Source organism: Giraffa tippelskirchi, chromosome 2 (genome assembly GCF_054371585.1).
Source record: "Giraffa tippelskirchi isolate mGirTip1 chromosome 2, T2T-mGirTip1v1.2.pri, whole genome shotgun sequence".
Taxonomy (NCBI): Eukaryota; Metazoa; Chordata; class Mammalia; order Artiodactyla; family Giraffidae; genus Giraffa; species Giraffa tippelskirchi.
This window is the reverse complement of record NC_137276.1, coordinates 59,905,394-59,929,572: the sequence shown is the minus strand read 5'-3', so window position 1 is coordinate 59,929,572 and position 24,179 is coordinate 59,905,394. Positions and strand designations below refer to the sequence as shown.

Sequence of the window (24,179 nt, the reverse complement as noted above, 5' to 3'; positions counted from 1 at the left end):
GCCGTCCTGTGCACTGTAGGATGTTGAATAGTAACCTTGGCCTCTACCCACCAGACATGAGCAGTGCTGTCCCCTAACTATGACAACTAAGAACATTTCTGGATATTCCAAAATGTCCCCCTAGTTCAGGCATATTCCCAATGAAATCTATCTTTCCTTTGTTAGTCCTGCACCCCAAGTCTGATTGTGAGCCCTAGAGCTCATATCTTTTAAGGATGAACTTTTGGTTGGCGATGCCTTGTGTCATTGCCTTCTGCACCCACCAGAGCCGCAGTTCCCCCGACCCTGGGCCTATGTAGGTGGTGAGCTATAAGGTGGCTAATGAGGAAAGAAGGTCCTGAAGAGACAGTGCTCTGCAGAGGGACCCAACAGAACATCAAGTGGCCACGGAGCACCCAGCCCAGAGCCCTCCCTGCCTCCCCGAGATTACCTCATGATGTTGGAGGCATCTTCGGCGTCGGGGTCTGCGCAGTACTTATTGGCAAGGATGAGGCACGCATCTGCTGACTCTATCTAAGACACCAAAGAAAATCACAGAACACAAAAATATGAATAACCATCCTTGGTTGCAGTCTCTCTCTGCTGACAGCTCTGGGGGAACCTGGTGCTTTGCAAGGAAAAGAAAAAAATAATAATCCTGAGAGATTATAGTTTTTGTCAAAAGTGTAGGTTGCAAGTTCTTGTTATGGTATAAACATTTCATCTTGTTGCTGCTGGAAGGGACAACGTGTACCTTAGTAATTACACTTTTCATTTTGCATAGCCTCTTACACAGAAGCTTTCTGTTTTGAGATAACAATTAATTAAGGCTTTCAGTCCTTCTCCACCTCCTTTCCCCACCGTCTGCACCATCATCCTAACTTTTCCAATTGGAAAGTGGTGTTAGGTGGGTGAAATCCCTTCTCTCAGGCTACCAAGTTAACTGAGTCATTGAGGATTCAGAAATTTAGACTCTTAAGTCCTTCATCTAACCTTTTTTCACATCTTAAATGTGGAATAAGAGAAAATGAGAGCCCCAACTCAGATAACGGCTCAGTACTGTTTAGTATTCAGTTAGCATTCAGATATTCAAAAGACAACAAATCTGAGTGTGAAATGATATGTTACAGATGACCTTGAAAGACAACCTAAAGACTTATCTAAACATGTGCCAACAGAGACTTATTCCTTTGAGAGGATCATAAGTTGTGCTAAGAATTGCTTGCAACTAAATCAGGTCCATGGGCAATAATTATTTTCCCCAAGTTCTCATAAGATTTCGCATTAGACATAACTTGGATCATGTCTGGATAATATTAACTAGACTCTGTAAGTGTAAGAATTCCCGTGCTGGCTCCAGTCTGTCCTGCTTGGGATGCTGTGCTTACAACAGACTGTTTCTGCATTTGGTGGGAGGGCATGGTTTCCCCCGTGGTATGTCACAAGCTGTCTCCAGTTTTCTTTCTTTCATAAAGCAAAGAATTTGCTCAAATTCTTTTGGCTTATTCATGCTTGCCAATTACATTATTTACTGAATTATGTAGTGACCACAGTAAGCACTGAGATGTCAATGGATTCAGAATATTAATCTATCCCCACTGGCATGCAAATACTGAACATGCAAAATCCACATAAAATGAGTAAAGTAGTGGATGCCGTTTTGCTGTATCCCTTTCCCTTATAAGTCTTAGGCGTGTTTATAAGAAGATTCTAACTTAGTAGGTTCTAGACAGAAAGACTAGCCCATTACCAAATGCTGCCAGATATCTGCATGCTTAGTTTTGCACCTTTAGTCTTTGGTGAGGGAAAAAAGGAAGCTCAAAATGTTTGATGGCTTGGGTAAACTTTATTTTATACATTATCCTTAATGTTCCTTCCTGATATAAATAACAGATTTCAGGGCTACGCTGAGTCCAATTTAAGTATTCAAAATGGGGATGACTTGATTGTTATGTCATGTATGACACCACTGAGTCCACACAATTGGTCTCCTTCCTTTAGCAGTGCTGATATTGAGGGGACCAGTGATGTCTAGCATGTTATGTACAAGCAGTCCACATATGGAATGCTCATATCTGGTCCAGCAAGTGCCAGCAGAACAAAGTCCTGGGACCAGTGCAAGGGTGATATCAAGGTTGGTAGTATCCAATTTATATTCTAAGGGGTTTGGAGGGGACTCTTGGCCATGTCGGGAGGCATGTCCTGTCACCCTAGAGTCACATACCCCCCATACCCTCCTTCTTACCTTGACTCTTGCAAGATCATGTGGATTGAGGACTGAACCCTGATAAAACTCCACCTGAGTAAAATGTCGTTTGAACAGAGCTTCCAGCTCCAGGTTAGGGGAAATGCTGTGAAGGGAGAGAAGAAACATGTGTTAATATAACAGATTCAGGTATTCAGCCTCTGTGGCCTCCCTTCTCTCCAATTTCCACAGAGAGAGAAAAGCTTTCACCTTCAGATCTCCCTCTTTCTTGCTAAAAATAAGAAGCTCACACTGAAGAGAAGTAAAACCCCAGCCCAGCTGAAAATCTAAACCAGTACCAAGTTAAAACGAAGAGTTTCATAACCCTTATAGAGTCTGAGGCCTATGCGGCAAAATGTCTTCAACTTCATCACAAATGGAATCCTTACTTTTTAAAATTTTATTTCACTCACTCTTTTATTTTATTGATTGATTTGTCTGTGTCGGCTCTTAGTTGCGGCACGGCGGTATCTACCTTGCCTCATGCAGAATCCTTCTTTGCGGTGCATGGACTCTTTAGTTGTGGTGCACAGACTCAGTACTTGCCGTGAGTGGGCTTAATTGCTCCACGGGTTGTTGGATCAGAGTTCCTTGACCAAGGATTGAACCCATGTCCCCTGCATTGCAAGGCGGATTCTTAATCACTGGCCCAGCAGGAATCACTAGTTTATGAATGAAGAACAGGGGCTGTGACATCAGGGATCAGCCAAAGGTCTTCCTGGCAGAGCTTCCTGCTGTTCCTTTCACCAAAAGCCTTTTCCCTACTTTTCTACCTCATGGACTTCTCAACCTCACGAAATGGATCAAAAAAAGTCTTCTCTGAGTAGACATACAGAGTTAATCCACTCTTAGAATCGTTCTTGATTCAGCATGTGTACACTATTTATCATTCTTAGCCTTGAGCCATACCCTGCAATCTTTCCCATTGCAGGATAAGGATTAAAACATTGGTTAACCTATCCATTCGTTTATTAATTCTGCAGAGATGAGAAACACCTAGTCTCTGTTAGGTACTTTACTAGGCACTGGGAGATCACATTTAGTTAGAACCTACTAGGTGCCAAGGACTGAGTTAATCAACCCTTGCCTAACATAGTACTTAGTAATGATGATAACTGTTAATGTTCATGAGCATTTGCTATGCAACAGCCACCATTCTAAGCACTTGACAAATATTAACTCATTTAAACCTCAGAATGACTTTAGAGGAAGGTATGTTATTAACCCAAAGCTTGGAGAGGTTAATTAACCGGGCCATGGACAACAGGGCTGACAATGATAGATGCTGGGGACACAAAGGTAAATCCTAGCAACTGAAACATTAGCAGCCAGCTTGTTGATTTGGACTAAAGCAGTGGGTGAGAAAATACAGCTGCCTATGCAAGTCCAACCGGTCTTCCAGATCCGTTACAAGCATGGCCTCCTTCAGGAAGTCTGCCTGCCCAGGTAATACAAGGAGTGGTGGTCTCTTCCCAATACAGATGTCCCATATGATTCTGCCACTTGATTAAACTGACATCAGTACATGAATAGAACTATGCTGTGCTCTAATTTCTGCACACGTGCTCATCTTGAAATGTCCAAGAAGGATGACTTGTCTTCAACCTTCCACATGCTCAGCAGAGGATGGGCCCCACAGCTGGTCATCAGTGGCTGAGCAGTTAATTGGATCTATGGGTTGAGCTCCTGTGTCCGCGGTCTGCCCAGTCCTTTCAGAACTTGGAAAAGTCAGTGCTAAGGAGAAAAATGCTGGTGCTCAAACATGGTTGCCAGTTCCATATCCACAAACGTCAAAAGGAAGGAGATGCACGGGATAACTGTAGGGAAGTCAACCTCAGTGAGATCTCAGAGCAGGACTGAGTCCTGGGTGGTCAATACCAAGTGGAGCCAACACCATCATATGAGCTTTGTCCCTTGGCAAATGTGGGGCTAAGACTTGCCCCAGGATAACCCCATCTCCATAAAAGAGGAAGACAGTGCCACCCACATGAACATGCCTGCATTCTCCATCTCTCCATCCCTGTGGTGGATTATCTTTTACCTAAAAGGGGACCAGGCAAAAGACCTCAACAGCACTGAGTGGAAGGGAGATATCTTGGTTTCCTCACCTATAAAACAAACTTGATTAAGTACTACCTCTTAAGTCCACTGTATAGCCTAATATATTTTCTCTCACATGATAACAGCTAACATTTATTGGGCACTTACTGTGTGTCTTATTCTCTTTATATGTGTGCATGCTAAGTCACTTTAGTTGTGTCCCAACTCTTTGCAACGCTATGGACCATAGCCTTCCAGGCTCCTCTGTCCATAGGATTCTCCAGGCAAGAATACTGGAGTGGGTTGCCATGTCCATCTCCAGGCGATCTTCCCAACCCAGGGATTGAACCTGCATCTCTTATAACTCCTGCATTGGCAGATGGGTTCTTTACCACTAGTGCCACCTGGGAAGCCCACTGCTCTGTATACTTGGAATGAATTTGCTTTTCATTCTGATAATAGCCCACGATGGTAGGTAGAAGCCATTTTGACCTTCCCATCTTATGGATGTGGAAACTGAGGCCCAGGGACTTAATTTGTTCAGTACTTAGTTGAGTCAGGATCCAGATCATCCTCTGAGTTGAGCATGTACTCTTACTCCCTCTTCTGACTTAAGGAGAGACTACGGTGACCAGCACTGTGTCCTACAATGAAGGTTCCTAGGAATGACAGTTGTTGTTCCTGTTACTTTTGTGTCTTGCTTGGGCACTATGTTAGTCCTACGCTCATGAAGAATCCACACCAGGGACACACCTGGATTGCACAGATCCAGACAGCTTTGGGGACAATAATGATGTGTTTGACAAATAATGAACCTATTGTCATTTGCCAGAGTCACCTCCAGGCAGGTGCTCGTCTCATCACTGAACAAGTGGGTTGCTTCCTTCCCATCGTTTCTAGAACGTCCTCTCCAATGAGCCCAGCAGAGATGGTGGCTGAGTCAACTCTGCCCTGCCCCCCAGTGCCACCCACACATCACCCCACCTACAGACACTCAGGGGGTCGCCCTTGTGCTGCCTGGTTGGGTGGAGGGTCTCAAAACCATGGGGGCCTCTTACTTATGAAGAAAGACGATCTCCACATTCACATCATCCCGGTCCTTGTGCAGAAAGTCCTTCAGGAAGTTGGAGACGCTCTCCAGTGTGATGTGTCCACAGACCACTATGTGCCTGGATGGGAAAGGCCAGTTAGATGAGGCCACTCCAGAGACGCCCTGGCACCCGCCCCAGGCAAGACAGAGGAAGCGCACAGCTGCAGGGAAGCATTCATGTCCTCCGAGGAGGCTCGGTAAAGCCCAGCTCCCTTCCCCAGAGGGCTGTGAGGCAAAGCAGCAGGGCCAGAAGGTGCTCAGAGACTCCTCGACAGAAAAGCATATGGCTTCTCACCTGATGCTACACAAAATCCTATTAAAAGCCCAACCGCTTGGCCAAGTGGTTTTATGCATTTAACAATAAGTGACATTATGCTTGCGCTTAAACGCTGCATTATCAAGCCCCTTGCAGATTCATATCTCTCCCTTTCTGCCCACAAAGCGTCCTCCCGGGAGATTTACCGAATGAGTCTTGGTTTATGACATAGAGCTTATCAGGTAATGAGATAACAAATCTTGCTGAAACGATGATTTTGTGTGTAAGAAAGCGGACTTTTATCAGGGTGGCTAATGTGCGGCTTGACACGTTATGGGCTCTGCTGGCCATAAGCAGTAAAAAGGAAATTTTGCATTTTTCTGCCATAACTCCTCCGACAATAGGAGCATGTAACACTTTACAGTAAGTGAGCATCACTCAGGGCTAAATGTGGGATGGGACACCTATGGAATCTGAGATGGTGCCGCAGGCAGGCTGTGCATCCTCAGACAACTGCTTCCTTAGGGTGTCTGAGATTTCCACAAGAGACAAAGGAATTTACCTTTGGACAGGGGAGAAAAGCTAGGAAGGGATGAGGATGGAATGGTTTGCCTTTGTTTGGGGGTGCTTGGACTTATCTCCGGAAATAGTGGCTCCCCTTGAGATGAGCCCATCTTCCAGGACTACTGGAAGAACAGTCCTCACCGCCCTGCATCCCGCCAATATCTTTGGGCTCCTGGACCAGTCTGACTTTGACACTGGGCTATACTGTGGCCACTTACATTTGCTATCTATGATGCTCAATCAGGAGTAAGCTCTTTGATACAAAAGCTAACCCTGAGACTGACTGCATAGATGAAATCTGCCAGCTTCTAGTAAAGAGACTGTAGCAAAAGGCTCACTCAGCCCAGGCCCCTGTGCCCCTCATGTTGACAGTGACAGAGGCTGACTCCCTGACTAGGCTTTGAGGCATGGGCAGGTGGTAAGCATGAAGCACAGTGATTTTGTGGGAGAAATTTAGAATGGCCAGGCTCCTTGCACTCCATAATTGCTCTGTGCACATTCCAGTAAGGCTGAGAGCTCATTGGCTGGAGGCAGCTCCTAAGAGGAGGCAGTGATGATCGCTTATGCGATGTTCCATTAGATGCCATTACAAGAGCCTGCCCTTTCGGTGTAATTTGGTGCTTGACTAAGTACGTGAGAATAATGCAGTAAACTCATTGGTGAAAGGATAATGATGCAGAACAAAGAGTAAATCAATAATATGCATGATGCAGTTAATAATATCACCATTATGGACTGTTATTGTTACGGTGCTACACTTAGCGATTGGGCAAGTGGAGGTCCTTGTTGTGAGGGAGGGGGCGGGGGGGGTGTCAACGGGCTTCCTCGGAAGAGACATTTTAATATAACCACTTGACTCTCAAGCCAGTACCTGCTAGGTTAAGGGAGGTCCCCTGGCCACTGATCCAAATTTGATGTCCCCAAATGTATATGAAACTCCCTTCTGAAATGCACAGTATGTCAGAAAACATGATGCAAATTTAACAACTGGATTATACACATTTTTGTCGGGTCATATCTTGAAAAAATGATGCTTGTGGCAAATGTGAATTTATATGGACAAAAGAGGCTGCAAATGAATGTGCATTTTCTGAATAAGATTTCTGATTTTGAATTTGCCAAGTATGTTCAGAAACTGACCAAAAAAACAACATCTCCCTCCTAATGACATCTCCACAAAAGAAAACAGGGCTGTTTGGGGGACAATTCTAATGCTTTCTGCCAACAAACTTCCATGATTGAGAATGAAGCCAGAATGAATTCAATGTATGGGCACCTCTGCAGGACAGATAGGTGAGTGGGACTCTTCCTGATAGTAAGGCAGGTTTGATTCCCTGCTCTGCCACCAAAGATGTGTGTGATTCTGGGCAAGCTACTTATCCCCACTCGATAGATGAGGGAGCTGAGAGGTTAATACTACCCATCCAGCCTCCTGCACCAGGCACTGCAAAGCTCAAAGTTCTTTACCCGCATAAGCCTGGTTATCATTCAGAGCAGGACTCAAATCAATGATCAGTCTGGGGAAATGCCAGAACATTCATCCTTCCCTATCTTGTACGCAAAGAACTGAATGAACATCTGCCAGCATTCCTTCTTCCTCTTGTGAGATCATTCATCTCTAGGACAGATGTGTGAAAAGTAGAGGGGAAGGAGGTGAGTCCATCCTCTCACCCTTGAATCAAAGACTCAGGCAGCTGATTTATTCAGCCTTAGAAAGAGTCAGGGTTCTCTTAGTTGAAAAAGTGCTGGGTACATATAAAATATATTCCAATGCAATCAATATTATCCCTTAAGCCTTTAATTAGCTTTCACCTCTCTTAAGAAGCAGACAAATGTTGGCAGGAGAGGGGAGGAAAAAAAAAAAAAAGGATTGACTTTTCTCATTTGGTGCTGGCCTATCCAATACCATTCTAGACAATTGAAAAAATATATATCTTTAAGCTACAGCATGATTTCTGAGGTGGAGAGCAGTCTTTATCAAAAAAGGAAGAAAAAAAAAATCTCCCTTCAACATAATTGGTATTTTTGCTCAGGAAAAAAGCAAGATTGATTGAAAGCAGATTGCCTTTTTGCCCAAGAAGAGTTATTAGGTACATTATCATGGCAACCTTGGAGAACCCATATTGTTCCAATCTGTCCTCTATCTGAGTTGAAGATTTACAGCTTCCCCCTTTTGTGCCAATAATCATTTCCCTCCACTTTGTTTTCCATACAGTGGAAGTTATCAAGGAGCCCACATATTGAAAGTGTTTGAATGCAGTTAGAACTGCTGGGTGGGGTGAAGCTGCCTCTCTGACTCAGCACCTGCATTAGGAGATCTGCTCCCCACCAGCCTGTATCTGAGGGAGTGAGCGCTAGGGGCCCTGTGGGAGTACAGGGGATGGACGGTGAACGGGGAAACGTTCTTTTTCCAGCAATATTTTCAGGACTCTTGAAAATTCCAGAGGCACTGGTTTGAAGAAGGCTGTTATTGTTGGGGAGAAGAGAAGCAAGAATGTCTCACATCTTCAGTGATTGAAAATATAATTGAAAATATTGTAAGACTGAGAGCAGGGTGTGCCCTCCTTGGAAGCATAGTGATGGATGTTCACCATGCATGATTTGAAGAACGCCAACAAGTTCCTCATCCAAAATTATCTGTCAGGTTCCTTGACACCTACAAATCTACCATGTGAGATTCATATGTTGATAGCCCTGTGTCAGCTCAGCTCAGACACTAAATAACTAAACAGTCTTGGGCAAGGTACCAATTCTGCATTTTACAACCATAAAGTCAGAGTCTCTGAGGGGTTGGAGCTAGTACCTAACTCATGAGGTTATCTTGAGGATTTAATTAGATAGATAATACATGTGAAGGGTCTACTAAAGAGTCTGGGCCCTTGTAAGCATGATTAAATGGTAGGAGTCATGTGATGTCTGTAAATCAGGATGTAACAGATATGGAGTGCTCTGTAGCTCCTGGAGTCTCACCTGATCCTCGAACAACCCCACATGCCTACTCTCTGCATCTTTTCAAATAACCTCTCTGAACCTCAATTTCCATAAGTCACATGCCTGACATCCCACAACAGGTAAAGTCACTTGCCCAGGACATCATCCAGGTATCTGACTCTAATTCTCACAAAGACAAAGGTGAAGACGTGGAGAGAGAGCAGAGGCTTGGGTATTTCAGCTTTCACTCCTTTACAACAGACAGGGATGGGTCAACGAGAGGTTCCCTCGGACATACAGTGGAGGGGACATTGGAGGGGACGTTGGAGGGTCCTCCCTGGGACAGGAGAGAGGCCCTCACTTAAAGCATCATTGCAGCATGGTATCAATAGATACTAGCTGCATCTAGTCAGTCAGGCCAGCAAGCTCAAGACAGCAAAGACTGAATGACAGCAGGAACTCAGAACCAAGTCGTTAATTGAAGGCATGCAATTTGGCAAGCCAAGGGGCTGCAAGGTGATGTAAATATCACCTTTATAGCATTATATGCTATGTGCAGCCCAAGGATCCCACAAGAGAACAAAAAATCTAATAAAAGATTCACTGACAATAGAGAACATTCAGGAACATTGGCTGTGAAGGGCTCTAGGGCTCTTCCCATCTGTGGCTCTGGATTCAAACTTTTCAAGACTACCAGTAATCTTAATGATTGATGTCATTAAGGGCCTGGCCACTTGGTTTGTGAAGATGGCTAACAAACCTAAATCAAAAACCATTTCTGATGGAATGACCTCTTTGGTTTTTAAAGTTCTGTCAAGTCCTGTGAACAACTCTTTCTTGGGATAAACTAATTTTAGCAGCCTGGATTAAAAGACCCATCTCAGATACATGAGGAAGCATCTTAATTTCCAAAATAGTAGCCAATGGCACTTTGTGGGAAGAAGTTACTCATCCAGTGTAAGAAAGCACGCCTGGTTTGGATAAGGGCTCCAGAAAGAGGGGATGGATTGAATTAGAATGGGCGACACTAACGTGTCATGGAGCAGACTTGGCATCAAGCGTGGAGTGTGACTTAATCAGAGGAATGATGCTTGACTATTACAGGCTCTATCAGAAAAGTGCTAATTGCTTATTTCATGGGTACATCCTCATTCAATATTTCCCTCCCATTAATGAGTATCTCCACTTTCAGAATGAAATCCCACAGATGATCCTCAATCTCAATACTCTCTTCTTGGAGATGGGCCAGGTATGCTGGAATGCCCCAGTGAAATTGGAAATTCAATTTTAGAACTCAATTCCACTGGTGTCTTTCTGAATGGATCACTAAGGGGAACTGACTTATGACAGAAAGCATAAAATGAGGACAGAGAGGGGTCTCCCAGTCAAAGGTTCCAGCAAATGAGGCATCCGGAGATCGAATGAGGTTGAGTGTAACTCAATGAGAACCAATGTCTACACCTTTAGAAAGACTCAGGTAATGTTTCTTAAAGCCAGGGGCCTTTGAAAAAGAGATCGGTGACAATGATAGGCTCTTTTCCATGTCTTCCGTCTATCTTAGCATCAGGACAGCCCTTGGTGAATGTTTAGTCTGGTGTCTACATTATTTCAATGTGGAAACCGAGGTCCAGAGCTCAGTGCAAGGTGAATGCCAGGGGAAGGGCAGACTTATCCCCTTGGTTTGATGTCGGCAATACCAAAGCAGCTAGTGCACCTGAAAGGAGCCTGGGCTAGGAATCAGGAGATGGGGGGACCTATTCTGTGTGACCTGGGGCCAAGTCACTAGAAAACGAAGAGACCCAGACTGTTGGGGCTGCACCCACTCAGTGTTCCAGCTCTCTACCCCCACCCTGTTCACACCAGCCTATCTAGTCTAGACGTCTGCCATATCTTCCCAATTCAGTTCCCTGTTTACTAAACCCCCACTCTAAAAACAAAAAAAAAAGAAAAGCTCTCAAGAGGACTGAGAATCTGACTGCATCACTTCCCACAAGGGCAGGGAGGTCTCAGATCTCTCTTCAGCTGAGCCTCGCTCTAGGAAGACAATGTAAAATACACAGCTCCGGGCTGTTTATTTTTAAAGATACTATATCCATTTTTACTGGAACAAGTATAAAGAACTTAAAAAACCCATAGCTATCCTGTCACAATAAATCATACAGAGTAAATTGAAAATCCTATACAGCTTTCCCTGAATACATTGCGCTCACTTTGTCAAAGAGGTAGATGAAATGTGGCATATATTGATCTAGATGTCTCTGTAAAACTATAATATTTATATCAAATACATATGCTAGAATCTTTTCTGTCTCTCTGCTGAGCCTTCTAATCATGCTCACCTCGTCCTCCCTCTCACCCCCAACACCTCCCACTACTGGAGACTGCGTCTGATGGGAATGAATTTTAAGGACTTGTCAAGGGAATTCAGCAGCATTTTATCACACAGAAAGCAGGGCAGGAGTGACAAAAGACCCCACAACCCAAATCACACAGTGGTCAGCACCCAAAGTTCATGTTGTCCCTCCTACGTTGAACTGAAACCATCAGGGTCAACCTAACTCTCTCTCCAAGACTGTCTCTTATGAGAGAGAGATTTAGGAAGATTCTGAGCTTTCCACTGTGTCTCACCTGGCAGTGCTTCCCCTGATTTGGGGCATGTCCTTTAGAGCAACCGTTACCCAGATTTCCCCTTAAGGCTCATAATCCCACTGCCTGAAGGAAGAAGGCTAACCCTAGTCCTGCCTTCCCACTGCCTCTTATACTGGGAGCTCATCCCAAAGGAACTGCCTCCCAGCGGGGTGGTCATCTTCAGCAAACAGCTGCTAACTCCGGGCTGCCCTGAGACCCAGCTCAGAACCCCAAAAACGTGCTGGGCTCTCAAGAACTATCTGTTGATCAGTGGACTGGTTGGCGAAGTATGCTTGGCTTGGACACCCTATGTCATGGGAAGTGTAGAAGACATTTTCCAGTTAGTTCACTGCAAGCCTGCAGATCATTGGCTGATTCTGCCACCTCTGATCTATCACCATGTCTCAAGTTTGTGAGAAAACAGTGCATGTAAACAAGACAAAAATGAAAACAAAACAGTTGTGAGTGTGTATGGAGCTCAGGATCCCATGGTTTTAATCATCGCCTATTAAAACAGATGAAAAAACAAAAGCAAGCCAACAACAACCAAAAAAAAAAAAAAAAAAAACCCAAGGAGGTTCAGAGATAATTGTCTACCCAGGACCCACATCTAGCACTTTGCTAATCGCAAAGGAAGGGAATATCTTCTCCCCCCCAGTGAGGAAGAGAATAAAGTAATCATCTTATCCAGCTGTCAATAGAGCTGTTCTGGAGGAGAGAGGTTGTTTGGCTGTTTCCCTAAATGGGGGCAGAAGGCTGAGCAAATAGATTCCAGCAGTGCACCAAAAGCACCTCTGTAAAACAGAGCCCCAAGGTCAGAGGACAGACTACTGGCAGTTCCTTCAGAGAACAGTGGGATGCCCTGACCGGACCAGAACTTCTGCACAAAGAGGGCACATCTCATCCTACACAGACAGTCAGGATCTAAACCACCCAGAGGGATCTGTATCTGTACCTCCATCATCCCAAACCACAATTAGACCTCCATAGTTATACCAGGCATGAGGAATGGCCAACACCTTGTGTAGCTTGCTGCCAAAAAGGAACCTCAACCCAAGAATTAAAAATAAATACTAAGAATCTCAGAGCAGGAGATATTGACTGTCTCCCAGTCTAGCATGCACACTCCTTTCAATAGCACCTCATTTGGGGGGAAAAATTAAAATAGTCTACATTAAATTTTAAAATGACATCAAATGAGGGAGTTCAGGGTTTAGTAATTAATTTTTGATCTTTATTCATTGGATTTGGCTATACGATGAAATCTGCAGTTACCTAAATGTATAGATACTTTTTTTTAAAGATTTTTTTGATGTGAACCATGTTTTTTAAAGTCTTTATTGAATCTGTTACAATATTGCTTTTGTTTTATAGTTTTTTGGCTGCAAGGTATATGGAATCTTAGCTTCCCAACCAGGGACTGAATCTGTACCCCTCGCACTGGAAGGTGGGTTGCCAGCAAAGTCCCTAAATGTACAGTTAATGAAATTAGGTGCTAGGTTTGTTTTGGATGCACAAACATTCACACTTGTGCACACACACACACACTTTTTTTTCTTAACAATGTCTTCAAAGTACTTACAAAGAGAAACGCAATGATTAGGAGCATAGTGAGGTCCCAGTTCTGTGGTTGTCTAGAACGGCATTCATGATAAAATTAAGCATAAACCTAAACCTTGGACTGGGGAAAGGATGGAGGGACATAAGGGTGAGGAGGGGAGATGCAGATAAGCCTGCTTCTGCCACTTGCCCGCATAATTAAGAAGCAGCCCATCATCTAGAGCATAGGCTCTGTCCAATCTAGAGAACAACACCTCATTTTTAACTTGGGGAACCACTCCTCCCCAATCAAATACAGTCTTGGGACTTTCAACCATGGTTCCTGCCCGAACTAGGAGAACCAGTGCTTTTCAGTCTTAAATGAAGTGACACTAAGTTCATGGTGGGAACTGACTGATCTTCATGGTGAAACCTTGTGAGGACCTTCCCTGAGTTTCTTCTTGCTGGATCCCAGTGCTGCTTCTCTGGCTCACCTCTGTCCTTTCTGGCATCTTCAGCTTTTGTCTGAATGCTGTAAGATACTTTAACCTTCAAAAAAATAACCACAGCCTTTTCTGCTGAAGTCAGCAAGAATCAATTTCAGTTGCCTATAACCAAAGAACTTTAATTGTAGATTTGTTTATCTTAAGTTTCTCACTGAATTCTCATAATAACCCAGTACGCAGGTATTAGCACCACGATTTTGGTTTTATCTCTTTCCTTCTTCCTTCCTGGAAGAGGACTTATATAGCTTCTTAAGCAAGCAATTCTATAATTGCCCAAATCTATAAATAACACTGGTTCTTCCTTGTGTCTCTCCACAACACCCTTGCCCTTCTGCCTTTTATTCATCCATTACTGTAGGGTTTGGTGGTCTTTGGTCATTTTTAAGTGAGCCATTCTTCCTTTGACCTGATTCTTCCAATTTTAGGTGGTTCTTTGCTCTAACAGAGAAATCCAGGCACTTGAACATCATTTTCCTCTATTCCAATCAAATCAGATCTGCCTGTTTCCACTTGATAATGTTGCTTCTGAACACAAGGCACCAAGAGAAGAGAAGATGAAAGAAAAGATCAGCTACACCCTCTGGGGATGAAGACAGAACAGAGGGAGAATGAGTCCAAGCAAAGAAGCGGTTCTTAATTTTGCCTGGTAGAGGGGAGGTATGCTAGCTTTGATGTGCAAACTGACCCCACTGCCTTCCCAAACACCCTTGCATGCCTAATGGCCCTAGAACATAAACTGTTGGGATATGGCCCTCCCACAACAACAAACAAGTTGACATATCCTGACCCTTGGGCGTGGCCTCATTCCTCAGCCACACCCAAGGGTGTTGCCCCCCTAGCTGTGTGCTGCTAGCCATCCACTGTAAGTAGACCCAATACCCTGAGCCTCTGGCATCTGTCTGACACACACACAAGTGTCTCCCAGTACACTTGTGGAGAAGTCCACAGGTTCCAGAGCTTGATAAGACATAAGACACCACAGAGGGATGTTCGCTAGATATGGAAAGGCTCAGAACTCAACGTGGCATTAGCAGCCCCTCAACCTCCTGAATCTCTCTGCACCCCCCTTTTAAAGGGTCCATCATTAGAATGCTTTTAGGAGCATTCCTTCTAAAAGGCTTGCAGTCTTCACAATTGCCTTATAACTTCATGATTTTATTGAACAAAATTCCTGCTGAAAGAGCATTTCACAGAGACAAGGCTCCTCTGTAATCCAGCTTCTACATAGCTGCTACTAGCTCTTGGGTCGTTCTGATTGATCAAAGTCTCAGGTAAGCTGCAGGGGAGCAAGAATCATATCTTCTTGCTCATCCTTTAACCCACAGCACCTAGCACAGTGCCTGGAACGTAACAGGGCTCAAATAATTATTAGTTGAGCAAATATATTGGGATGGGAGCTTTCTTAAATCTGTTCTATATACTAGCTAGCATTTGCCTTTGAGGTCAGTGGCTAGGGCCATAAAACCTCTCACGAGATGGGCATACATCTATCTCTGAACACGTGTCCTTATTGAGAAAATATTGGAGGTGAGATAAGTTTGCTTTTACTGACAACTGGTACTCACATTTGAAGAAGCCCCTATGGTTTGGGGGGTTATGCAACACAAGCACCAGATGTGGAGGTGCAAACTCTGAGAGGAACAGAATCAAGTTTCCATGAATTTCATGCTGTATCAGCTTCTAAAGTTCTTTTATAATAAAAAGAGACAACGGACTTGGCCAGTTAGGTTTCCTGGTTTACTTTTAGTGTGTGATGGCAGCATGAGTGGGATGAAACCCCAAATCTACTAGGAATGGCTTTGCACAACTCTGGAAAGACTGCTATCAGAATGAATGACATAGCTGAAAGAGAAAACAGTGCAACTTAGTCTCGGAGGGTTGTGTTTGTTCTTTAGATTTAGAATCTACCCAACAAGGATTCACCCAATCAAATGTGAGGTTAAGCAGAAAGAATCTTCAGGGATTATAATTAGAAAAGTTATATTCAGAATTCTTTTTCTTTAATGGAAGAAAGGATATATGAGGGTGAAAGTCAAAGTCTGAATATGACTTTTTATTTTTTAAGGTACACAGTTCATCTCCCACCTACATTTCTATTCTTGTTTTCAGAACAATAGCTGGAACATTTTGATAAGAGTGTGCAAGGGAAGAGAGAGAGCAGAAAAGCGGTGGTGGGGTAGGGGGAAACAAGCTTTCATTCCATTAGTATTATCAGGAAATAGATTTAATATGCATCCAAGTCTCTCTAAATGGAGCTTCAAGTTTGAAAAGGACTGAAGACGTGGCTTACAAGAATCCAAAGCAGATGCAAAGAAAGAAGTGCCCACATCCACACCCATAAAGACCCTTCTCATTGGAAAGGAATACCTGGCACTTTACATTACATGATACAGCATCTAATAACACTCGTTTTCAGCATCTGCCCCTTGGTACTGAATTTCAGAAGTAGTCAAGGGGTCATTTTCCAAAGTATTAGGGCAATCTCATTTTTTTTTTCCCTCCAAAGTTTAATGCTAATCAAAGCAGAATGCCTAATCAGTCCAACATGGCCTGTCAACTTGAATTATCTGTTTGTCTTCCTATTTACTGTATCTGTCTGTCTACAGTTCTTCATATCTCTGTGAAGATCAGTTATTGGGGCCTGTGTTTTCTTCTGACTAGAATGGCTACCAGATGATCCTTCCTGGTGATATGTTGATGATTTGCTAATTTACGGCTTTTAAAATTTAGGAATCTGAAAACACTGCTGAGAGTTCAGGCTGGGGATCACGTGGGCCCTATGACGAGAGGGCTGAACAGCTTACTTGTTGAGGGACTGAAGTTTGTATAAAAAGCAAAGCGGCAGTCACATTTCAGCCAGAGGGAGGTCTGTGATGCAGAAAACTTATAGACACCATCCCTCCTAGGAACAGCACCCCATTCACAGGCCGAGGAGGAGGGAGGGGGAATGTTGTCCACGTTACACATGGACAGGAAGGAAAAGGACATGGGGCTCAACCCAAGACAACACCCTATGAATTAACCCCACATCCTATTTCCAAGTACTGGGGTCAGACCATCTCAGAATGAGTAGAGGGGAAAGTATTATTGTAGGAAGGCTCTGACCTCTGGGAACCAAGAAGGGAGGTTTCATACAAGCTCTGAGTTTGAACTCCCCAGTCACTTTGGTGGCCAAATAATGTAACGTTATTTCTCAAGATAGACGTGGCGAATTTGGAGATTTTTACAAGCCTGTACAATGCATCTGGCATGTTGCAAACACTCAGAAAACACACATGGATGAGATGAAGATGAAGGCAGGACTCACGTTAGTTCTTTTGGGGGGCAGGAAACGGACAATGGGGTAGATTCAATGAGTCTTTAAAAAGAAATAATCCCTGTCCTGGTGCAGCAGAACATTTAAGATCCCAATTCATTTTTTAAACGATGGTCTAGAACCAGGTGGGCAAAATCTTAGCGATGGAGAAAATGGAATTTCATGTTGATACAAGACAGCTGGGCAGGAGGGAATAGAATGTGGTCTCAGAGAAGAACGAAGGATGTGAGGGAGATGAAGGGCTTATTTCTGATCAGAGGAAAGACATAAAATTAAATGACCTGATCATCAGGAAGTAGGATGGCCTCTCCTGGTAAGCCAGTGGACAGCACTACTGTAGGCAAACTAGAGCCTGAAACACAAATGAGATTTTTAAAGACCTAGTCCCTTGGAGGTAGAACTAAAGACCAACAGTTGGAGCAGGGGTTCCCATAATATTAATTTTAAAACCTAGAGTGTTAGCTCCCTTCTGCCTAGGCAGTAATGAAAGTTGTTGAGTAGGCTGCAACAGCCCTTTCTCTGAGGTGTCACCTCCCTAGACCACTTTATCCCTGTAAATCATCCCTGTTTTGCTCTATAACAGAATCTTAGATCATTCTTGCTTTTGTTGCATGTATTAAAATCTGTACTTGGCATTTCCTTTTACTCCTACCCTTGCCATTGCTGTCACCATCCAGAGATGTAACCTCCACGTGACAGGTTCCATGCATACCTGCCCGACATGTGGTCCTGAGTGAGTGTCACAGCCTGAGCAAGTGAACCAGTGGAGGTGATAGCAGGAGTGGAGAGCGAGGCAGGCAACTCACCGTGCTCTGTGCTCTTCGTTCTTGCAATTTTGTTCTAAATTATCGGATGCTTTATAAAATATGAGCACTGACATTGAAGGACGTAATAAAGTACTCTGCTTTATCTTTAAATGGAAAAGCATGATAAAGTCTTGATTGTTGTTGTTCTTTAGTCATGTGGGACTCTTTGCAACCCTATGGACTGCAGCCTGCCAGGCTCCTCTGACCATGGGATTCTCCAGGCAAGAATACTGGAGTGGAGTGCCATGTCCCTCCCTCCAGGGGATCTTCCCAACCTAAGGATCGAACCTGTGTCTCTTATGTCTCCTGCATTGGCTGGCAGGTTCTTTACCACTAGCGCCACCTAGGAAACCCCATGATAAAGTTGGTCCACCTCTATGGCATTAAGTTGGCTTCTTACAACCCTGAGGCCACACCTAGGTTGAAGGTAGACCACCCAAACTCCTTCCAGGAGGACACTGCCTCCTGAGGGTCGAGATTTTCACTCAAAGCTATGAAATAAACCCAAGGAACCCACCCAGGATTTTCTAAGATGGGCAACTGCTATATTCTAGTTCTCACTGACAGTTAAGAAACCACTATTACGCAAGTGCCCTGAGCTGTGCAGGCCAGCTGGGGAAGTGAAAGGCACAGGTAGATATGTTTGCCAGGGCAAAGAATGCTCTTCTTAAGATGATAAGCAGGTAGGCTGTGCCCAGGAGAGAGTCCAAGTCGGGCATATCATAACAATCCCACCACAGCTGGCCCCCTAGGAAATGACCTCCCCAGGAAGGATGGAACCAGGAAGCAGAGGAACAGGTAGAACCCACAAATCTCATTTTGGCCAATGATCTGTCTGTCCATCCTTAAGAGCCCCTCGTGGTTAGACATGTTCAAGAGGTAAACACTTTTCCAATCTAACCAAATGAGAAAAACTAGGAAGAAATGGTTCTGTCCCCTCTCCACCTTTTTGTCCTTGACCCTAGGGACAGGCTCCTTAGAGGTACTAGGTGAGTAGAAGAGGGACAAGGGCCCAAAGTGATGCCCAGGCCTTTACCTTCCTCATCATCTTATACGCAATGTTCTGGCCCTACTGTGGGTAGAGGTGGAAGAAAAGTTACAGTGATAGGATCACTGAGTTTAGAGCAGAAAGGAGTCTCAAGAGGTGATCTAGAGAAGCAGCATGGCCCAGTGGAGCAGACTGCCCCTGAGTTCAAGTCCCAGACTGACCCTTTACTAGGGTTGTGATGTCAGGCAAGTCACTGCAAATGGAGATGATGGTGATACCTTCCTCACACAGTTGCCATGGGGATGCAGAAGGATGGAAGCACCTGTAGATATTATCATTGCCACAGAAGCCAGTCACAAGACTTGGGTTCTGTTGATTCATGCTCTCATTTCTAGAAGTATGTGGCACTCCTCCACCTACTCCATTGTACATTTATGTTTCACAGACAGATTTCATGAATAAGAGTTAGAGCCAGGTTCATCTGTGACACCTATTCCCCAGCTAGAAGGGGACACAGACTCCTCATCCAGCCAAGGATCTTCCTCCCAGTAAGTTACATTCAGTTCTTGGCCCCCTTTCCATTTTCCTTGTCCTCAACCGTCCATCCTTCTCTCTGTGTCCTCCGAGCATTTAGCTACCAGGAATCAGTAGAACAATCCAAACCCATCTATCCTCCCATCTCCCAACCACTTGGCCTGGGGCTGCTTCAGTTTCAGGCCCCAGGAGTCCCATCATGGGAAGTCCAATGTCTGGATGGCTCCCCAGTCTGGCTGTCTCTGACAAGGGGGTTACCGCAGATGGATTCTTCTCTCTGGCCAATTATTTTCCATGGCCCTTGGCCATGTGACCTCAGACCATGATCTTGTCAGTTCTCATAAACTAACCAGGAACGGGTTGAGTCACAAGCAGAGAGGAAATCTCTGGGGAAAACAGCAGGAGCTGTGAGAGGAAGAAGAGCAAGCTGGGATCCCAAAGGCCATGGGAGCCTCACCCCTCCACTCTACCACCTCTGAGAGGCTTTGAACTTACAGGAAGGAAAAGAAATGGAGACAGTGGCCTCGGGAGGCAGGCTGGGCTACAGGAGGGCTACTCTTCTGAATAAGATCTAAGGTCTCAGCCCAAAAAGACTAATTGTTCCCAAGACCTCAGCTCGAGAGACTGCCTGATAAGATACTGGTTAGACCTCTGGTTATTGACCAAGTCCCTATCTTAGGGACTACATCATAATGGATAAACTAGAGAATGACTCTCTTTCTCTCTCTCTCACACACACACCTATATTTACTGTTCGCTCTTGGTGTCCTGTAGGAGGTCAGGTCAGGGATGTTGATAAGAACGTGGGCATGAGCCACTGTGAGCCCTGGATGCCGTGTTGCTGGTGAGGATGTTCTGGGGACACTATGTGAACTGTTTCTATTATGCCAACATAGATTAGAACTGAAAATGAGGTGCCACTGAAATTTTCATATTCTCCAAAATCCTGAAATTGGGTGTTGTGTGAACAAAACCCCGTGGTTCTCTACCTAAATTTTTTTGACTTTAAATAATCTTTGAATTTCCAATTCATGTGTCTCCATGGCTTTGGGTCACCCGTTACCTTGAGTTCTCTGACAAGTTAATGCATTGTTAGAGAAGTTATATTCTGAGCAAAACGTGCACATGTAAACAAATCCCTTAACTATGTATATGTTTAAGTTACTTTCTGGGCATCCATCTGATGAAATCTTAGGGAGAACTGATAACATGGACATGTGTCCATGGGTATAGCACATATATTTATGCACATACAAAAACACAGGGCGCAGCACACTATTTTAAGTATGAATTCTATCTTTCAACAAAGTTTAGCTGCTTTTCTTTTGCAAATGCATTTAATTTTATCTGGAAACTTTTTGACATTAGAAATAGAACAACTGTAGTTTCTCATTATGTTTGCTGCCAGAATCCATGCTTGGTTGCTCAACTAAAGACCTTATATTGCTAATTACTACCACATGCCCATATCCCAAGCGAAAGAAAACTTATTGATTCTGACAGCCCATTCTCTCAACACTGAATTCCAAATGAAAACTCAAATTTTGGCCAAACATAACATTTCATCAATCTTGTTCTACTGACTAGAAAAACAACATCAAACAAAGGGTGCTAATGGTCCTTTATTACCATTCCTTTCCCAAGCTTATATTTTCTGATGAAAGATCTAAGTGACCAAAGGGCTTCTTTAAACTACTTAGTAATTAGCTTTTGAACCAGGAAACAATGCATAAAGTAAAGCGAACAGTCCCAGTGCTGATGACAGAACCTATTTTCTGTCCGCAGGGTCGGGGGACCTCAGAGACCCACAGTGAACATTAAAGGCAAAGTGTGCATTTTCATAAAGGGAGAAGAAAAAAGAGAAAAAACCAGGGTAAAAGTCGTGATAAAAGATGATGGAGATGGAGCCAGAACAAAAGCTGCGGGAAGTCTGTGATCTGAAGCCTTCGACGCGGGGGTTTGAGCAGAGGCGCCAAGGCCAAGGGACAACCGGATGGGACTAGAGTGGGTGAGTGACCGTGGGTCTCAGGGCCTCATCTGGGTCACCTGTCAACAAAAGCCCCCCGCCAGCAGGCCCACCTACACTGGACTATGGCCGCTGGTTTGGAGGAAAAAAAAAATGTACCTGGAGTGAGAGTCGGGAAATATTTTCAACACAGACATCAGGGCAATTGATTTTATTGACATCTTCAGGGGCGGTGAGTGAGAGGGGAAAGCTGGCTGAGACAGTGGCCTGGGGAGGCCATGAAGGCAGCCCATGTACCCCGAGCGCCTTCTGCTTTATGGCGACCTGTCCGCACCTTCAAGGCAAAACGAACCGAGAGGCTGTTTTCCTCTTGGCATGGAATAAATGACCAGTGGAAATCTCTGGACTTATTTGGCCTTTTGGATCTAACCAATGGCCCAGAAATCGGAACAGCTTGGTTCTAATCTCATCCAGGGCTGTTACGATAATAGAAGGAGGAGGGCTCCATCAGAGGGGAGGTGGGGGAATGGCTGCCTCCCCGGAAAAGACGCCAACTGGCCTCCTCTGTCCTCCGTGCCTTTGAAAGGAAACGGGTATCCTGTGGGTAGTTCAAGAAAATGAGTCCTTTTCCCCACCTCCTCATTTTCTAAACAGAGGACTGGACACCTGAGCTCAGGATGCAGTGAGATCACTGATGGGAGAAGAGGTGGGCTCCTTCCAATGTGACTGTCGGGCAAGGAGGAGGCGGTGGATGGAAACACGATGCTACTGCTTTTATTTTTCTCTTAAAGAACAAAAGGCTATTCAAGAGTTCATTTGAAAATGCATAATTATGGCTGATTGTGTTGTTGTATAGCAGAAACCAACACAACACTGTAAAAATTAACAAATATGTATTTAGATTTAATCAAAAGCTGTGGCTCAGATGGTAAAGAATCTGCCTGCAATGCAGGAAACCTGGGTTTGATGACTGGGTCGGGAAGACCCCCTGGAGAAGGGAATGGCAACCCACTACAGTATTCTTGTCTAGAGAATTCTATGGACAGAGGAGCCTGGTGGGCTTCAGTCCACGAAGTAGCTAAGAGTCAGACATGACTGAGTGAAATTTTTAAAATGTATGGGATAAGAACAAAACAAAACAAAACCCTAATTCCATAATAGGAACTTCCATGACTAGGGAAGGGGCAAAGTGATAAAAATATTCTGTATCTTGGTCTGGGTGGTAGTTACTGGGTGTATACATAGGTACAAAATCCTTGAGCTGTACATAAAGATGTGTATACCTTACTCTATGGAAGTTAAAATGAAAACCAAAGCTCAAAAGCAAACAAAATTCAATGCTCAAAAAAAGCCTTGAAAGAAAAACAGTACAGAATGGTTGCTTCCACCCTGCCTCCTTCCAACCTTCTCCTTCGAGACAGAGCAGTCAAGGCCTTACATCTACTTAGGAGTAAAACTTCCAGCTAACAACACACCCACACACTGACACTGATATTGACAAAATGATGTGAGCACAAATCGAAACAGTCCCCAAGAAGAAAGCATTCATGTATGGAAAGCCAAACAAAAGATGCATCAGGAAGCCCGCGCAGTGCCCTGATACACTACAAACATATTTCTTGTCCAGAAGGAATTTCAACTGAGTAATGAGTCCCTTTGAGGATAAGCTTGGTGCCTCCTGGCTAAAGAGACCTGGTCTCCTGGTGACCAGAGTGCCAATGTGACCTTGTTGCCCTCCTTGGGACTTCCCTGCTGGAGTATGAGCCCATGGTTTGGCTGCACAAAAACCCCATAAGGTGGCACCTCTTTAGTCTTAGGGACCAGAATGTAATCAATCACCTAATCAATATAAAGAATGAATAAACTGGGCTTACACATTAGGAATCAGAATAGAAAATATGAGTTCAGTAACACATGGACTCCTTCCAGGACAAATCTATTATGTCTCTTGGAAAGATGGGTGGGGAAGAGAGCTGTGAATGGGAACAGGTCTCAGTAGTTGGTCCTCGTGATAACTTGGAGGGGTCATTCTGACATCACGCCCCACACAGAATGTGGCCCTTCAGGTGGGGTGTAGGGGGGCAGGATTCAGGTGTCACCGCCATAGAGGCTCTGAAAGTCACTCAACCACATCTCTTCTGATGCAACTGACTTACTTTCTGCCTCCATGTTTGTTAAAAGTCCCGCCGAATTTATTCCGATTCAGGATGAGAGCAGCAATTTCGGGCACGTAGCGGGCAAACATTGCCTACATGCATGAAACAAAGAAACAAGAGCCAAAAAAAAAATGGCATGCAGAGAGGATTCTACCGCAGTGGAGGCAGCAAAACCTCTTGGCATACTTACTTTCTTCCACTAACCGCACTATAGGAGCCCCCGTATTTCTTGCGGTTTCCTATTAACTCTATGATTTCAGGGACGTAGCTGGCAAACATGGCCTGAGGAGAAGATAGGAGACAGAAGAGAGACTAAAAAGACAGGCCAAAGAAAGGGGGTGACCTTTTCAGAAGTGGGAGGGGGGAAATACTAAGATCTGAAAACACAAAAGGACTAGAACTGCAAAGGTACGTATTCATGGGCTGGATTGTATTTAAATAAAAAAAAAAAAAGAGTAAGCTTCTGAAGTTACATAGGACAAAAAACAAACATTAACCAACCTAGACAACTAAAAAAAAACAAAAAAAAAATCAGTTAAGAAAAATGTAAAGGAGACAGGAACAAATAAATTGACATCTAGCTCTACTTCCTGAAGAGAAATAAGGGGAGGCATGCTAGAGAAATAACACACACA

The 24,179-nt window shown here is 44.2% G+C and overlaps 1 protein-coding gene and 1 long non-coding RNA gene across 29 annotated transcripts in view; one reads left to right on the top strand and one right to left on the bottom strand.

Annotated features, from left to right (window-relative positions):
- Positions 1-24,179, bottom strand: part of KCNMA1 (potassium calcium-activated channel subfamily M alpha 1) — a 762,573-nt gene that overhangs the window by 220,092 nt on the left and 518,302 nt on the right. For 25 of the 27 annotated variants that reach the window (XM_081573838.1, XM_081573839.1, XM_081573851.1 and 22 more), the window contains 4 exons: positions 23,735-23,826; positions 5,323-5,433; positions 2,225-2,330; positions 431-513 (listed from right to left, as the gene is read on the bottom strand). In XM_081573838.1, the coding sequence (XP_081429964.1) occupies positions 431-513; positions 2,225-2,330; positions 5,323-5,433; positions 23,735-23,826 (392 nt within the window). Of the gene's footprint in view, positions 1-430; positions 514-2,224; positions 2,331-5,322; positions 5,434-23,544; positions 23,637-23,734; positions 23,827-24,179 lie in introns of those variants that run through there. The other 2 variants (XM_081573852.1, XR_014077926.1) reach the window with 2 other exon arrangements.
- Positions 1,979-24,179, top strand: part of LOC145539744 (uncharacterized) — a 54,361-nt gene continuing 32,160 nt past the window's right edge. Inside the window, exons 1-3 of one of the 2 annotated variants that reach the window (XR_014077927.1) lie at positions 1,979-2,113; positions 13,108-13,180; positions 21,208-21,430. This is a non-coding gene — a long non-coding RNA (uncharacterized LOC145539744). The remainder of the gene's footprint in view (positions 2,114-13,107; positions 13,181-21,207; positions 21,431-24,179) is intronic. The other variant, XR_014077928.1, reaches the window with a different exon arrangement.